The sequence below is a fragment of the Apus apus genome, chromosome 13 (genome assembly GCF_020740795.1).
Source record: "Apus apus isolate bApuApu2 chromosome 13, bApuApu2.pri.cur, whole genome shotgun sequence".
Classification (NCBI taxonomy): domain Eukaryota; kingdom Metazoa; phylum Chordata; class Aves; order Apodiformes; family Apodidae; genus Apus; species Apus apus.
The window spans coordinates 12,730,870-12,748,477 of NC_067294.1; the positions used below are offsets into that span (position 1 = coordinate 12,730,870).

General features: G+C 40.8%; 2 protein-coding genes across 3 annotated transcripts; one reads left to right on the forward strand and one right to left on the reverse strand.

The window, feature by feature from the left end:
* The first annotated feature begins 7,238 nt into the window (after positions 1–7,238).
* CCNG1 (cyclin G1) lies at positions 7,239–12,722 on the forward strand. 2 transcript variants are annotated; one of them, XM_051631159.1, is made up of 7 exons: positions 7,239–7,428; positions 7,778–8,041; positions 9,076–9,329; positions 9,914–9,992; positions 10,075–10,173; positions 10,406–10,600; positions 11,239–12,722. In XM_051631159.1, the coding sequence occupies exons 2-6, from the start codon at positions 7,778–7,780 to the stop codon at positions 10,595–10,597; spliced, it is 888 nt and encodes a 295-aa protein (XP_051487119.1). In that variant the 5' UTR covers positions 7,239–7,428; the 3' UTR covers positions 10,598–10,600; positions 11,239–12,722. The 2 variants fall into 2 exon arrangements, with proteins under 2 accessions (XP_051487119.1, XP_051487118.1); XM_051631158.1 differs by lacking the exon at positions 7,239–7,428 and adding an exon at positions 7,524–7,677.
* An 803-nt stretch (positions 12,723–13,525) lies between these two features.
* NUDCD2 (NudC domain containing 2) lies at positions 13,526–17,539 on the reverse strand. Its single transcript, XM_051631160.1, has 4 exons — positions 17,312–17,539; positions 16,943–16,991; positions 15,719–15,870; positions 13,526–14,797 (listed from the first exon to the last, which is right to left on the reverse strand). The coding sequence occupies exons 1-4, from the start codon at positions 17,498–17,500 to the stop codon at positions 14,714–14,716; spliced, it is 474 nt and encodes a 157-aa protein (XP_051487120.1). The 5' UTR covers positions 17,501–17,539; the 3' UTR covers positions 13,526–14,713.
* Positions 17,540–17,608: the final 69 nt, after the last annotated feature.

Below are 17,608 nucleotides of genomic sequence, written 5' to 3' on the forward strand. Positions count from 1 at the left end.
TTTTGCATTTTAAACAATAGATTTTGGCTATTGCCATTTGAGTTACAGAAAAGCATTTGAAAGCACTATATTCCACAATACATAAATGCATTCAGGTTTATTAAAGCTAATTCTAAATAGACCTTAACAAGTCAGAGTTATGATAATACTTCAATGGAAACGCAGAGTGTTTAGTCTAAATCAATTCCTAGTAATATCTTTTAATATTTGCCATTTATTTGGTGCTCTTCACATGAAAGCTGAGTGTATCTTCCCTTTCCAGACTGCTAACCCAGACTCTAAAACTGGCAGCAGATTCTACGATACACAAGCTAAATTCTACCAGTTTAGTAACCAATGCTGCTTTCTACAGAAAATACCTCTCTCGGTTTTGTTTCAGAACTTGTAAGGGAGAGACAGACATAAAGAAAAAAGTCAGTGAGCTTGCTCTCAAGCATCTATTTAACCAAGGAAGAATGCTTTGTGTTTTCATCAAGCACAGCCAGCAACTGTGGCCAGCTGCAAGCAAGTTGCAGGGCACTTACCCACTACATAATTACTAAGTACTTCTACTATTATTCGAGCCTGAACAAAGTGATAGCAAATGGTTACTTGATTTGAATGACCAAAAAGCTTTTTTTCAACTCCAAATACGGCAATTTAAGACAGGTGTGCCAAAAAAAAGTAGGGACATGTATGGGTTGGAGGGCAGGGTAAGGTAAGCACTATGGGGACTTCAGCAAGCTCCTCCCATTACCAATTTTCAGAGCACCTCTGAAATCCATTTATTAATGACTACCAAAAAATAACTGACTACCTTTGCCTTTCTCTGAAACCACCTTGCAAAATGTGCAGCACCAGACAAGCAGCACAACAGGGCTCATGTTTACCTCAAAGACAACACTGTTGCTCCAGCTACATTTGTCTGACATTTTACATTCACACATTAGGGAATGATGACTATTTCTGGACTGCAAAATACTATGTGAAGGACAGACAGATTATATACCATGCATTCTTAAGTAGCAGGTTGCTATGGTTTCCCACTGCAAGAACCAAATTCCCTTCATTAGGTTATCTGATGATCTCTGCTAGTAAGCCCACAAGGTCCATCAGGGAAGCACACTGTCCTTTGATCACAGCTCTGCCGTTGTGAAAACCAGCCCATTTTTCTCCTAAAACAGTTTTTGAAAAGAATGATGTAGGTCTGCACATGAACTGAAATATCCTAATGCATTGTTTTTTCAGCTGGATACTAACTAACCAGTTGTCACAATAGTATGGATGCTGACTTGCAAGCTACTGCACTCTAAACCTACGGACTGGAAAAACAAATTTAAGTCTTGATTGTTTAAACTATACCTGAACTATTTAACTCATTCATTTGGTAAAGCACATCAGCAATTACAATCAATTAGTAGACCCTCTTGTCTTAAGAATCCAATACAGATAACAGGAACCAAACTATTTCCTCTAAAAAAAAAAAAAAAAATTAAAAAAATCACTGTATTGGGACTCAGGGAGAATTAACTATTCCAATCGGACATGAAGCAATCTTTGGTATACTCACATTATGTATGGGACACTGCAAAGTGTGACAGAGCTCTACTTTTGAGAAAAAAAGCAAGATTTATTGGAGGACACTCTTCACAAAGCTACACATGATCCTGGCTTGAGAGGCTACTTCCTCTGCATCAAGCTAGGGCATCCCCACGATACAACCCTTGAAGATACTGTCCCACTGTTGCTTTAATCCAGTGGTTTTTGGGAAAAACAAAGGTTCCAACCAAACCTGCTCTCCAGTCTAACTTGTCACATAAGTGCTAAAGCTCAGCCAAGAGACACCACTCATGTGAAACCAGGTACAGTAACCAAGACATCAGTGTGGAAACACTCTCAAATCCCGTAATTTTTAAGGCAATAAAAAGGAATTAGTGTTAGATTTATGAGACACTTATGTTTCTCAAGCAAAAAGCTTAAAATAACTACACCAGAGTTCATTCATTAGCAAATACATCTGAGTTAATAGCTCTTGAAGTTGAATGGAACTAGAGTCAGAGGAAAAAGCTTAAACTCTTACTATCACCCTACAGTGAAATCAAGGCACTAATTACTTGAAAAAGAAAAGTGGCCATGAGATCAGATCCAGGGGGTGAACAGGAGAAGCAGCTCAGAACTGATATGAGGAGCCAATGGTATGACGCCAAACACACATTTCCATGCATTCAATCCCAGTGCTCCAGAGAGCATCTGATCTTTGACACAGAACCAATAAAGGTGAATTCCCCTGAACAGTGCTGCCAGGATGTTACCTTGCTTTGCAGGCTGTGGCAAGGAAAATGCCTTCAGCTAATTGTGTTTTGTTTTTTTTTCCATTAACAACCTTGTCTGTGTATTTCTGCGTACTTCCAATTACCAGTTGATACATCAGTCAGCTGCCACTGAAAAACCAAAAAGACTTGTTCAGTCTACTTCTTTGAGTTCATCAACCAAGCATGGAACACAAGATCCCCTGTATTGATTTTTTTAGCAAACTATTTCCAAGCATTTTTAAGCCCCTGAGCTCTCAGTTAGTCTTGCAAGTTCCATTCCTTTGGGATAAATTCTAAATCCTTCACATTAAGGAGAGCAGGAGTTACATTCATAACCAACTTTGAGAATCTGACTCTCTGCAAGCTTAAATAAGGCCTTTGAAATTAGAATCCCACATTTCTCCTATGCCTATGCTGGACTTCAAATTACGAACAGACCTTCCGTAAAGGCTTAGAGGCTTGTCTCCTTTGCCTCTCAGGATGCATTCAAAAGTGCTTGTACTTTAATGCATCCGAGAGATCTTTACTCTCCCCCCGACACAGTTCAAGTAATGAGACTCAGCAGGGGAATCACACCAAATAAAGCAAACATCTTCCAGGGCCTCATATTTCCTTGAGAAGCTTCACTTTCTTTTTTCTTTTATTTCCCTTTCTTTCTCATGCGTGCTTCTTGACAATTACATTACTGAACTAACTGAAGAAAATTATTCTTAGAATAAGTGAACAATCACAACATGACTACTAGCAACCTGTAATGAAACCCCTGATTCTCCTTCGACATATGGGGCTACCCGAATTGTACAGGAAACACAAAGGTACAGAATATATGAAGGGGCAGGGGAGACCTTGTCACCTTAAAGCAAGCCACTTCTCACAGCTGCTGCCCAAGGGATTAAGAGCAGCCTACACTGCACCATGGATGCTAGCCACATACACTGACTGATGTGTTTCGGGCTTCCACTTGCCAAGTGTATAGGTCCTAGCAGTATTTTTAAAACGAAACCTGTAAATTACATATAATTGAGCTAAATTGGTTTTCCTTTGTGCCGCTTCAGTCCAGAATCCTTGCTGCAAAAACACAAAATAAGCCAGTGGCTTTGGCTGCTGACAGTGGCTTCCAACCAGCTCTGTGGCCCACTGCTTTTTAGACTTCTCAGTCTATTTTTAACAGCAATTAAATAAATAAAAGCTATTTTAAAATGAGCAGAAGTAGTATTATAATTTGCTTCACATGATTATGACATGCATAGTGATGACAGGAAGACTACTGCAAATGTTTTCCAACTCCTAAAAAAACCTCACTTCCTTTACAATATATAATTTTGAATTTTAATTTAGATAACTCAGATTATTTAGTGGCAACAAAAATATGAATATTCATGAGATCTGATTTACTACAATCTTTATTTCTGATTTTCTGCATCTGTGAACACTTCAAGTACTTGAGTTTGCATTCATGGGCAATTATACAGGAATCTCAGAGTAGCAACACACTGATTTACAGTTAAAGAGTTTGTAGCACAGAAAGCCAATTAGTTTTCTTTCAGCAGGGCTGTGGCGTAAGACTTTGGATTGATGCTTCCACCTTCATTTTTTAAAAAAATCACTTTTTCTTGTCTAATAGACATACAAATCAAGGTCATTATAATGAGGGTCAAAACTGAGATTTTTGGATGCACTCACTCTAGCAGTAGTTAGCAAACGTCTGAGAAAGAAAGTTAAAGAGCAAGTGGAAAACTAGAAGTTGAATTATATGCCAGTGAACGGTGCTTTTGAGGGTAAAGATAGACACACGGTTTGGCGATTCCATCTTCATAGCCAAGGACTCCCTACAAGTTCCTTCATGCTAAATTCCACTGAGCATTCCAGAAATCCAAACACTTAACTAAGCAAAACACATCCTTTATAAAAAGCTCTGTATTTCTAACTATGCTTGCCTTGTCATTCATTCTAGCCTCCTAAAAAAAAAAAAACACCAAACAACAAAACACAACAAACAAAGAAAACCAAAACACAACACCTACTTGGTTTTATTTTCAAACGTAAGTCATAAAGAAACCAACACAAAAGAGAAGTACAATGGGAGAAAGTAGAATGAATACAACTTTTCACGCATACACTAAATAAGATTATGGAGCTCACTGGTGCACATATCAGTGACTCTGGTTTCCACTCACGCTCCTTCAAATGCAGGAACACAACTGCAGAGGCTTCCCAGGAAAGCTGCTCTCATCTTCCTCCTTGTGTGGAATGGCCCAATGAATACTGGTAATGACAGCCATCGACACAAATAAAGGGAGGACGTGCAAAGTACTTTTAAAATCGAGTTTGGATCACCGTATTCAGAGCAAATCAGGTTAACTGTTGCTCTGATGAGTCTCACTCTTCCTGAAAACACACATCATGCCCTTGTCAATATTTACCCAGTGTTTCTAAACAGTAAAACCACCACAGGTTCACTATTACTGCTGAACAAAAATCCCTTATAATTAATCTTTATATTCCAGAGTCTGCTTTAGGGTGAAAGTAATTACACAGCACTACTTACTCCAAGACTTAAAAAGATAATAGAAACAAGAGCCAATTCTCATATATATAATAAAACAACCTACCTCTCAGTGCAAATGCACAAAGTTGTTAATTTCAGGTAGAAGGGACGAGAATTTATGCACACCAGATAGTACCTGGTTGTTGGGTGAAACTATACCAGACACAACCTTGGCTAACAAAGCACCCTTCTGAACAACTGCAGTATTACCTATCACACCTGTCAGCTAAACTGTTTCAGGTGAGTACAGACATGCTTTTTTTTTGTTTGTTTCACAATTATTATGCTAATTTTACCACAAAGGGCTTTACGCTCATCTTGTAGTCCTGGCAGGTGTGACAAGCTCTGATGTTGAGAGTATTACAAAGAAAACGCTGTGCTACAGGAGAAGATAAAATACTGCCTGGAACACCTGTTGACTGTCTGCAATTTGCCACCACTTGAAGTGCAACTCATCCTCCCTCCATTTCTAAAGAAAGGCATAAAGCACTTTAGAAATACGCTTACTGCAAAACAAGAAACGTTCACGGGCAGAAACCGTAGAGACAGAAAAACATCCCGTCTCAGAGGACATAAGATGACTTGAGCATTCTGTTGTAGTCTATCAGTAGAACTAGCTACAGCTGGTGCCAGCAATGCTGCCGAAAGCCTAAGTAAATCAGTCAGCTTTCTTGACAGGAAAACTTTTGAGCAGACAAACTTACATACTTAACAAAACAAACAAACAAAAAATATCCAGCATTCTTCTCAGGAGAGTTTTCACCTAGGCTGTACTGAAACCTCACACTTTCTCAGAGAATGTTGAAAAACCATAAAGCCCACCTGGATTTGGACTCTTTCAAGCCCTTCTGAAACTCAGATAACTTCCTCCCACTAGCTAGATACATAAATCTTCATTACCTATATATTTAATGGTAATTTAAAAAGTTTAAGGCTGCATGTAACCTCATTTGTTAGTCACTTAACAAATATTTTCTTTGACAAATCGTAAGATCAACCATAGCTAATAACTGCATTATCAAAAACATCAGTTCAGTCCTTAATAGAATCTACCCACTCATAGTAACGATCAAAAAATAGCTAATTTTTTAGGCAGAAGTAACACCCTAACAGTTAGGAAAGCAAGTACCTCAACACATTTGGTGCATTTGAAAGACGGACCATCCATTATAGGTCTAAAAAATTACCTCCTTCAGGCATTTCACAGACTTTATAAGGGACTGGTATTCAGTCCCTATTGATAAAAACAGACAATGAAATGTATATTAAGTAAATAAAATAAAAAAGTCTTGGGCATTGAGCATATCCCAAAGAGAAGACCTCTACAACAAGCAACTACTTTTGCTTGTCTCAAGTCAGTTTGAAGTGGAATATTATCTGCTCTTTGGACTGCTTTAAGTGCTGTTTTAACTCAACAATACCAAAACTTTTCCACATCTTGTAAAATAGCTTTTTATCTTGAACAAAAACGTGTATACATACCCTGACCTGATACCTACAACAAACTGGAGTCAGCTTTCACCCTCAACTTGCTCACCTCCACAGGACCCTAAGTAATTCTGGTCAGTTTTCTGTAAATACTACTATTTGTTACTTCACTTGACCAAACACACACAGATAAGGCAGACAGAGGCAGATGTGTATATAAACGGCCTCCTGAAGCCCCAACGAAGCTTGCTCACTAGGAACAACTTCTTCAAGCAAGAGGTCGATTTGGTCTTGACCTCCCACAAATATGCAAAAACATAGTTCTGAGGGGCTGAAAAACATATGTAAAAAAATACAAATATATATATAAAAAAATCATTAACTGAACTCTATCTAAAAGATGTGAGCCCTGCAGGAGGCAGGGCAGCCCCACAAGCTAGTTCCTACCAGTCCTCATCCCACCACGAAAAGGGTTTCAACTCTCCTCACCTGAAAACCCAGCAAGGAGTTGTAAGAAGCACGTACAAGTGTTTTACCAAGAGCCGAGGGGCAGGGTCTGGAAGCGTTCAGCTTTCCAACGAGGGACCAACCCCGAGCTCCCCAGACCCGGCGCTCACCGCCAACCTGCCAGCGGGCGGCCAGCGCTGCGGCCTCGCGCTCCGCAGGGACCGCTGCAGCGGGCGGGGACTCGGCCAGGAGTCGGCCCCGTCTGCTCTCCCGGTTGCCTGAGGGGGAGGCAGGGAAAGAGACCGGGAGCGAGACCGGGAGCGACCCGCGCGCCCCGGCGGGATGAGGCGGCGGCGCGTGCGGAGCGCGGCGCTACAGCGCTGAGGAACCGCGAGAGGGCGCCACTGCGCCCGCCCCCCCCTGCCCGCTAGCGGCTAAACCCCGCCCCTTCCCGCCATCCTCGGCTTCTGATTGGCCTGCCTGGCTGCCTATCACCCCTCAGGCCCGCCCCGCGCCGGGCGGAGGGGCCGGGCTGCGTGCGGGGCGGGGATGGCGCCGTGCGGGGCTGGCTGCGGGGCTGGCTGCTGCTCGCTGCTGCCCGGGGAGCCGGGCAGCGGTTAGGGTGACCCCTCGGCCCCGTTGCGACTGTCGCTGGGTGTCACGCAGGCTCGGGGCTTTCCACGCGAGAGAAAGGAGCGGGGCGGCCGGGGCACGGTAAGGGCGGGGCTCTGGGTCCCTCCGCGCTCTGCCCGTCCCGCCGGAGGGGCTGGCGAGGGGCTGGGCCGCCGGAGCAGCTCCCGAGGCTGCGCGGGGCAGGCCCGGGCATGTCCCGGGCGCTCTCCGGGCCGCGCCGGCGCCGCTGCGGGGCGTGCGGGGGGTCCCGGGCCCGGCTGGGGGCCCTCGGGCCTGGCCGTGGTGCGGCGGGCGGTGTGACTGAAGCTTGAGTTGGAAAGTACTGTTATGGTGAGGAAGAAAGTTTCTGTCTTTGATGTAGAGACACTGGTAACTTGGAAGTTTTTCGTCTTTTCGCCGTTTTATGCACTTGCACTGTTTTCTTGCACAGATGATTGAAACACTCGTAACTACTGAGGCTCAGGAGCTGCGGTACCAGCTGACAGCCCTGCTGGAACAGGAGCTGAGGTGTCAGCCAAAGGCCTCTGGCCTGAGACTGATTGAATCTGCCCATGATAATGGCCTCCGCATGACTGCAAGGCTTCGGGACTTTGAAGTGAAAGATCTCCTCAGCTTAACTCAATTCTTTGGCTTTCATACAGAGACATTTTCACTAGCTGTGAATTTCTTGGATAGATTCTTGTCAAAAATGAAGGTAAGGCTTTTTAAATTATAAGCTGTCAGTCCTCTGCTTTCTGCTCCCTGCAGCCTTGTCTCCCATTGTAAGTTAGAACATCTTGGGTTTAGATGGCTAAAGGTTAAGCTCCTTCCACAGCTTCTGATTGCAGAATAGCTAAAAAATGGCTTTCCCTGCTTAGAGTTTCGTATTACTAAGAAATCTCTTTCCTCTGGAGAAGAGAAGGAAGAGGGCATCGGTTACAACTTCAGGATGCCCACAGGCATGGAAATGCAGGCCATATTAATGCCTTAGATCAAGACAGATTCTCTTGCCTGTTGCACATATACAAGAACACATAGAATTTCTTACTGACTTGTGTATATCAAAGGCCTTGATGCTGTTCAGCACTTATAACCTGGTAAAACATTTAGTTAGCACTCCATTCTGCTGTGCCTATGTGGCATGCTGACCTGGGTTGTTTTTAATTGTCTAACGAGAGAGGATTACCACTGTACTATCTGGCCAAGAACAAAAGCTTGTTTTCATTGTGCGTTAAAACAAAAATGAGAACGCTACATGGAGGGGACAGGAAAATTATTATTTGAAAGACTTCTGAATCTGAAATAAGCAGTAAAAATGGGGACTGCTAAGCAGATGGAATGCAGCAAGTCTGTTTATATATGTGTGTATATTTATAGCAAAGAATAAAAACCCTAGGTTTTTCTGCATAGTCCAATACATACAACACTTTAAGTGCTAGAAGCTTCTGATAAGTCTAATGTAGAACTTCGTTAAGAAACCAGTTCTATCTCAATCAGAATTACTTTTTTTGCAATCTTGCTTTTTAGATGAATGAGGCAGGGCTTGTAGTGTGTAACTGCATTCTCATTTCATTCAATAAGTAGATAGAAGACTTTATTTCTCAGGCTTCCAAAACCAGAACAATACTCCTACTCCCCAGAATTTTTTCCTAAAATACATTTGTGCACAGATAGTTTGGTACTTATATGTTGAAATGGCTGATGAAAGTCCTGTATGTTTGAAAGTAACATGAATTTACTTTTTTTTAGATACAGCCTAAATACTTGGGCTGTGTTGGACTCAGCTGCTTCTACTTGGCTGTGAAGGCATCAGAAGAAGAGAGAAATGTTCCCTTAGCCACTGACTTAATTCGAATAAGCCAGTATAGGTTCACTGTTTCTGATATGATGAGAATGGAGAAAATTGTATTGGAGAAGCTGTGTTGGAAAGTCAAAGCTACAACAGCCTTCCAATTCCTACAACTTTATCATTCACTCTTTCATGAGAATTTAAGCTGTGAAAGGTAAAAGATGTAATACTTATTTTGCTATGACTGCATGTGATCAGGAAGCCTGTGTAGAAAAGTAAGCAGGGAAATTACTTGAGTAATTTGCCTTTCTATTCTTGAAAAAAAAAAAACCTGCACAAACTTTGCTGCTTATTAGTAAATATCTTAAATGTGAATATCTGTGGTTTAATATAATTTAAATATTGTTTGCATAAATTGATGTAAAGAATATTGCCCTCTGAGCAGAAAGCCAAATGTGCTCAACAATGATGGTATAATAAATCTCTGCTTATGCTGCACTAAGTATTGAAAAATTTCACAATCTGATTCAGAATGAGACTCCTTTTGCTATTAAGCAGTAAAATTCCTTGTTGGCAAGTCTATTTTAGCAATGCATCTCTCCCCAGTGTAACACAAGATTTATTTTTAGCATTAGGACTGACAAAATTGAACACCTGTTTGATTGCAACCCTAGAACTTCTTGGACATATAAGGCCATTGGTTAGAAAATGGACGTTCTGCTGCTTCCCTGCGTTCCCAGGGTGGTGCTGCCTTGATTAAGCCTGCATTCTTCATTCACTCATCTGTTTTTATTATAGGAGAAAATACCTTAATTTTGAGAGACTTGAGACCCAGCTGAAGGCATGTCACTGTAGAATCATGTTTTCTAAAGCCAAGGTCAGTGTCTTGCAAGCTCAAAGACAATGAGACTACTGAAAATGAATAAAGCAGTGTTTAAAAACATTTTCTCTCTCTCCAGCCTTCTGTCTTGGCACTGTCTATTTTGGCACTGGAGATGGAAGAACAAAAACTGCTGGAATTGACGGAAGCATTGGAATTTCTGCAGCTGCATTCCAAGGTATGTATAGATAAAAGTTCCAGGGGAGAAAGGAAATAAAATGCATGCAAGGGCCTACACAGTGGGGAAGGGAGAGGTCTACTGGAATATTGATTTCTTTCTGCAGCTTTGTTGTTTTTTTCCATTGGGCTTGGGATCTTTGGCTTCCTACCTCATGTGAAGAAGCTGAAATTACCTGTATTAAATAACTATTTAATGAATTACTAACATGAGATTCTGTCTGGCTATTTAGATAAACAGCAGAGATTTGACCTTCTGGAAGGAACTGGTGTTGAAATGCCTCACAGAATATTCCTCAAGCAAGTGTTCCAAACCAAACGTCCAGAAACTAAAATGGATTGTGTCTGGGCGAACAGCACGGCAGCTTAAACACAGCTACTACAGAATAACACATCTTCCTACAATTCCAGAGACCAGCTCATAATAGGTAACTCCTTGTAAAATCAACTTCTGATAATGAAGAAGTAATTAGCAGTTAACTACCTTGAAGTTTCTTGTTCCATATAGGTAACCTCTCGAAGACATGTAACATAAACGTAGTAAACCTGCCCCAGAGGCTGGTCTGTTCTGGTGTTCATGCTTGAGTCAGTGCTGTACCTAAAGAAGTGGCAACCTAATATAAGAACGTTGGAAAATGAACTGATCCCCTGGTGTGCTGTGGGAGCAGAAATGTGTACTACAGACATTGGGACCTCATTCAAACTAAAATCTGGAGTAAAACTGGTAAAAAGGCAGAGAAAAAAATTGTCTTGCTCTTATCCTAAAGGGATTTGGCAAAGAGGAAACAGTTGCCTACTGGAATGAGTTTCTTGTGATGGTTCACTTCAACCACTTGAAATTAAGACATTTTTATTCAGTTTAATTTTTGAAGTGTTTGATTAAATTGTAATGGAGTTACTCATATTACTGTTCCTTTACTCTGTAGAAATAGTGAACTACTTCTTTATCTAAGCTTTAATTCCAAAGGTTACCTATTTTCTGCAACAGCTGTCTTGCTGTATTACAGTTCGATGTTTTGCTTGGCTTTTGTAGAAGGCCCTTCAGTTGACTTTTTTATTTTTACAGGAGTACCATAAAACGAGGAGAGAACCATGGTGTGACCTTGTCAAGAGACATAGGAATATTTGAGAAACTAAGCCTGAAACATGATCTTAATAATGAAGAACTCAACTCATGGAGATATGTAACATTTTCGACTAAAGATGCTTCCAGCAAATGTGTTCTTTTCATGATGATTACAACAACATTTAGTGTCAGTTCTCAGTCTTAAGACTCTTTACTGTTCAGTGAAATACCACACTACCAATATAAGAAATTTTAACACCATATAGTTTGTAGAGCAGCTTTTGTAGTCTTAACCTTGGGTTAATATGACTGCAGGTTCACTCCAAAGATGACATGACATGAGGAAAACATCATGTGCAGTAGCACAGTGCTGTAGTGTCCCAGTCAAACTAGACTAATCCTGCTCAATATTGATGACAAAAGCAAATGCCAGTCAGTCCACCTGACATGCTGTTTGGGGAGTGTCATGTGTCTGCATTTTCCTGCTGGGCAGGGCACTGGCCTTCTACTGTAGATGCCCATTAAAAAGTAGGCTGTGAAACCCCACTGAAAATGTCAAGGAGCTAGAGAAGAAAAGAGAAACCCTATTTCACTGGCTTGTAGTCACTAACTCAGCATCAGTAACTTCAGTATTTTGTAAGAGGTGCAGTTTACTGAGCTTATTTCCTCAAGTGTAAAAATTGAATGATACATAAGGAAAGCTGCTGAAGTTTTCCGAAGTTTCACTGTAGAAGAGGTAAATGCTGATGCTGCACAGATGCATTTTTACAGGTACAGTAGGAGCAGGGCTAATGCCTTATCTTGGCCCTTGTGTGACAAATACTGAAGGTTGCTTCATCTCTGATCTCTTTAATGGTAAGCTTAGTAAAATGCAACTGTTTTTTCTGAAGACCAGATCAGTACTTGAGGCCTGTCATGCTTCCGGTGCTAATAAGTAAGTGAATGGTAAGAATGTGTGATTGTATGTAAGGTGAACAGATCTTCAGGGGGGAGTGTTGCTAATGACCTCTTGAATTCTGTGTCCCTTTGGAACAGATGCTGTTAGTGATAGACTTAATAATTGGTGGCCACATGAACTGACTTAGGGGAGGAGATCAGAATGTTCTGACCACAATGTGGACTTAAATATTAGCCAACCAATTGTCCCCTTTATGGTAGCAGCTGAGGGGGAAACCATTCTTTGCGTATCTCAAACTAGTTCAGCCTTTCAGAGACAACTTCATACCAAAGCACTATACTGGACAAATAATCAAGCCTTGCCATGAACTCATGGGAGTGACTGCACAGCATAATAATGAGGTTTTGCATCTGCCAGTGCTGTCTGTGCATTGCCCTGGCCTTGGAAAAGCCTGCTAAGAGAAAAGGACAAAGGTGTAGTCAGCCTGCTGGGGGATACGGAGAAGATGCAATGTGGATTTTTAATGGTGTTGTCATCTTACTAAGATATGTACCTTTCAATTAAAGATTGAAATGTGCTTAACTGAGTAACTTTTTCCTGTTTGTTATATCTCAAAAAGTCTATAAAGTGACTTACGTCTGAACAGCACCTGGAAAAGTTGCAGGCAGGACCTGTGAGATTACAGGGATTTTAATTTAACAGGTTGGGGCTCTATAGGAAAGGCTAGAGAACCAAAAGGAAAAACTCAAGGTTCTGGATTCAAATTATTTTTAATGACTCTGAATCCTTTGATATGTAAAAGAATCAAGATTGAAAAGACTTCGCTTAGGTGGTTCAAATTTTACATACTTCACAGTTGTCCTTGACATTAGCACTGGACTTAGCTGTAGAGTGACTCTTACGCTACTTCATAAAGCTTAAAATGTAGGAATGAAATTGAGCTTTGAAAGTGCATATACTGAATGTAAGTTCATGCACTGAAGTGTCAGATGCCATTCTAGCCTGCAGCTGTAAGCAAAAGATGTACAAAACTCGTGTAAAAACTGCTGTAACAGAAAATACTATTTTGGGTAGTACTTCATCATTTTGATTTTAACAACTTTTTTATCTTGCCTCTGTCTTCACTTTTGCAGTAGTCTCATTCTTTTTTTAACTATACCATCCACCTTCTATATGAGGATCATGGTAAAGATATAAAACTTCCTAGACATAAATCAGCTTTTGCTACGATACTATTTTCCTTTGTATAGTAAGACAAGTTCTCTAGAACCCAAGCACAGTGTCTAACTTACTTTACATTCTGTACAGATGACATGGGTTAGCACACTTGATTATTTTGGGAGTACTTAATGCTTGCTTGCTCATGCAACAAGAAAGCATCACCTATAATTGCAATGAAAACATTCTTCCTCAACTATTCCTTTATTTTTGCCATACGCCAGCAGAAATAATAATGCAATTTTAGAAGTAAAACTCAGCAGTATGATCTCCAGTGAGATTTTTGCTTAAGACTTAGGCACAGGTGGTACTTTGAGAGTTCAGAACGCTATAGGATCTGGCAATCATGTTTTCTTCCTCTGTTAGTCTGTTAATACAGCATTCATCCTGTATAATCCTGTTGTTGGAGTGCTTCTCAGCTGAATTCTTAATTTGGAATAGAAAATTCCTGATACATAATTGGCACATGAACATAGTACATCATGAAATAGCTAAGTCTAAAATGTGGCTATGAAATTTAAAACTATATACAAAAATCTGCAGCTTCTTAGATACACTATCAACAACTTGTGCTATATGTTGGTAATTACTAGATGTAAAATACCATTTCATACTTAGGGACTTCCCATTAATTTCACAAATCATATCTGTAAAAATTTTAAATATTTATACTGAAAGGCAATACTACATGAACATATACAATTATTTATATCCAGACTTTCACCTTTTCATGTTTCAGTTTTCTAGTAGTGCTTACCTGGTTTTGAGTATTAGTCATTAGTGCTTTACTTGACAGCACAGAGGATTGTAAACCTTGTTGAGGCAAGATACGGTAGTTTATTTAAACCACTGTTTTACAATGACATTAATGAGTTCCTATAGAGCTGCTACAGGGGGAAAAATGTAACTGTAGCCATCCTAATACCCTTCCCATTGCAAGTTCAGAGAAAATATTAAATATCTTGCTCATATGATCCTTTCTTCAATGGTGAAGATGATATTCTTGCATAAAGACAAGTGGTATATTCATAACTGAATGGTTTACTATCATGTTTCTAAAAAAAACCCCAAGAAACCCAAACAACCCATAACAAACATTCTGCTTAAACATGTTACTTTCTGGTGTACACCTTTCTCTGGTTTGTCCCTTAGTATTAGAAAATTATCACAACTTATACATCAGCTAGTAACACTTTGTCTTCATTCTACTGGAAGAAATCTTAATTTTCACTGATGTAATTACTTGACTACAGTCTGTAGTAATTACTTGACTTCAGATCACTGAAGTCTTCACCAGTTACATGATTCCAGTCTTTAAGCATAATGTGTAATTCTTCTCAAAGAACACAGATAAAAAGTTTACTTTTCAAGACTAGAAAAGTCTGGTCCTCCTTTGCTGTAATTTCCAGAAATTTCTGCTCCACTGAAGTCAAATCCAGGGTTCTGATGAAGAGAAGATAAAAGTGGAGGAAACAGATTATTCTTAATAAAAATGTAAAAAAAAAAAAAAAAATTTTAAAAAGCCCTCAACCAACCACCAAAAAGCCCAAAATTATTTCTGTTCATGTTCTGCCATTCTAACAAGGCCATAAAACAACTCGTCATGCACTTGTCACGGCACTGAAATTCTTGGAAAATGCATCAAAAAATAAACCTTGAACTGTCATAGTTTGGTTACCTGCTGTTGAAGTGACTTTGCAAAGCCGTTCTCAATTTGGCAAACAGATCTCTCAGCAAAGAAATACTAAGTAAAGTTAAACAAAAATGTCTGGTTTCCCTTGGAATTACTTTTCCTACACAGAAGTACCTGCCATGCTAGGTAACAAGTTTCATAAAAGTGATACTCTTTGCTGCAGGATGTAAAGTGCTGATTCAGCTGTTAAGTAACTAAGTTGTAATTGTACAGCTCTGCAGACATGCAGTTGTGTGCTAAAGGTGTACAAAACCAATTTGAGCAATTTTAGTAAAAGGGCAAGGAAAATATTGCCCAGCTAACTATTCTAGATCATGTGATGTTATAAACAAATATACTCAATAGAGCTTGATGTTAGAAGTTGGTTGTAAATATGGCTATGTCATAATTCTAGATAACAACAGAAACTGGGTAGCTGAAGTGAAATGTTAGTGTCATGTAACAACACCCCCCAATTGATCTTAACTTTTCACAAAACCTTCAGAGAGACTACAGGCAGAATAACTTACTGAAAATACACTGAGGCAGCCTTGTGAACATTCTATATGTGTTGTACTACAGGATATGTTTCCATGGCACTGGACAGCAGAACAGGTTTGCTCAGCTTTCATGGCCATAACCTCTGTGTGCGAACAGAAAATATAAGGAGTAACTATGGTTCTTTAACTTGCCTCTCTTTGGAATCTCTCCAGTGTAAGTTTCCTTTGCATCTGGTCCTGTACCCAAGGATCAGCAGCATATTCATTTTCTAGCAGAGATGTCCAGCAATTTCCAGCATCTCTATTTGTCTTCATTAGAATAATTCTTATCAGCTTCCTGTCTTCTGTTGAATGAAAACAGGTATGTAAAATAACCATTAGACTCAGTCCTATGTGCTAGTCTTTGTTGTTTTGGTGAATTCACCATGAACAAGCACAGGGTTTTCATGGTGAAGTAATTTAAATTCTTAATGCCAATGCCAAAAGGGTTATAGATAAATGAACATTAACAAGAGAGAGGCTGAAGCAAAGAAAGACTACACAGCCAACTCTCCCCTTTCTGGCCTCTAAAATTCTGAAGGTGTTTCAAGGGATTAAAACACAGTTCATAAATACTTCTATTGCAAACAAACTGACCTTTTAGACAAGTTCTCAACTGAAAAGATTTTTATCTATTAATACACACAGCTCAGCTAAGGCAATAATGAACAATTTCAGGTTACGCTTCACAAAGCCCAATTCCCAATAAAGGGCCAAACTAAGTTTTACTGAGATATAAAGGACTAATCAAGGATTTAAACATGAACACTAAGCCTGTAGACAATATCTGGGAGGTACATTTCCACAATTACATATAGGATGTTTAGTTCTACTCAATTGTATAAATGTAGCATTATAAAGTGTATTTTGAAGATTATTTGCATATTTTGAATAGAGCAGGCTTCACGATGTTTGTTAACACTCTTAGTTTTCATGTTTAAGTTACTAAATAATTAATATGTAGAATAAATATTTAAAAGAACACAAAATCCATCACAGGAAAATATTGAGAGGCACAGTCTACAAACATGATTGCAAAACTCAAGACATTCTGGACATTTTGTAATTTTTATGACATAAGGATCCAATAAGCTTTTTCTGCTCATTATTTGTAGGTACCTCTGTGTGATTTTCAGATTGCTTTTTGACTCTCTTGGACTGTAGGCTTTGTCACTCTTCCCAAAAATAATGCCTAGAGCTTCTGAACGACCTGAGTTCCTTAGTCTGGCAATATGGACTGTCTTTTTAACAAAGCTATGTACAGATAAGAAAGTAATCTTCCCCATTTAAAAAAAAAAAAGGGGGGGGGGATAAACTCCTCTGCAGCATACTGGGAGCTGTTCCCCTCATAACGCCCTCTCAGAGGCAGGTTATTACCTAACGTCCATGTTCCTTCATCAGTTACTGTAGAGTCAAAAAGTTTACCCTGCAAAAGACACGTACAGGATTACAATGCAGGAAAACCGGTTCGCCATCCAGTTCACAGAGAAACGTTTATAACGTCCTTCCTCTCAGCAGCGACCGAAGCTACGCGCGCCAGCCCCGCAAACCGCGGCGAACGAGGAGAAACCCACGGGAACGGGGCAGAACCGTTCCTAATACATCTCACTTTTGGTTCATCAGACTCGGGGTATTTATTTAAAGAGGAGAGGGGAGGGGAAAGCGCCCGGCGGCGGGGCGGTGCTTCAGCCCCTCGGGAGGCCGCGGAGCTGCCCGCCGCCCGCAGGCCCGCCCGGCGCCCGGTACCTGCAGCACCTCCCGGCCCCGCACCGAGAGCGCGATGTGCCGGCTCTGCAGGTTGCAGGACACGTCCTTGGCGCGGGTGCCCGGCGGCACCTGCACCTCGATGAACACCTCCTCCAGGGTCTGGTACCAGCGGCCCCAGGCCGTCCCGCAGGGCACGACCCCGCTGCGCTCCTCGAACGGGCCCGACATCGGCCCCGCCCGCCCCGCGCACGCGCGCGCGCGCCCCGGAACGGCCGCGCGCCTGCCCCTGCCCGCGGCGCTGATTGGCTGAGCCAGCCTGGAACGGGAGGAGCTGAT

What these genes read in the sequence shown, in the direction of transcription:
- CCNG1 (XM_051631158.1), top strand. An exon ending in GATTCTTGTCAAAAATGAAG is followed by an intron (nt 8,042 to 9,075) that starts GTAAGGCTTTTT and finishes ACTTTTTTTTAG; the next exon opens with ATACAGCCTAAATACTTGGG. An exon ending in GAGAATTTAAGCTGTGAAAG is followed by an intron (nt 9,330 to 9,913) that starts GTAAAAGATGTA and finishes TTTTTATTATAG; the next exon opens with GAGAAAATACCTTAATTTTG.
- NUDCD2 (XM_051631160.1), bottom strand. Translation starts at nt 17,500, where the DNA reads ATGTCGGGCCCGTTCGAGGAGCGCAGCGGGGTCGTGCCCTGCGGGACG. An exon ending in TGAAGGAACATGGACGTTAG is followed by an intron (nt 15,871 to 16,942) that starts GTAATAACCTGC and finishes TTCATTCAACAG; the next exon opens with AAGACAGGAAGCTGATAAGA. An exon ending in TGGAGAGATTCCAAAGAGAG is followed by an intron (nt 14,798 to 15,718) that starts GCAAGTTAAAGA and finishes TCTCTTCATCAG; the next exon opens with AACCCTGGATTTGACTTCAG.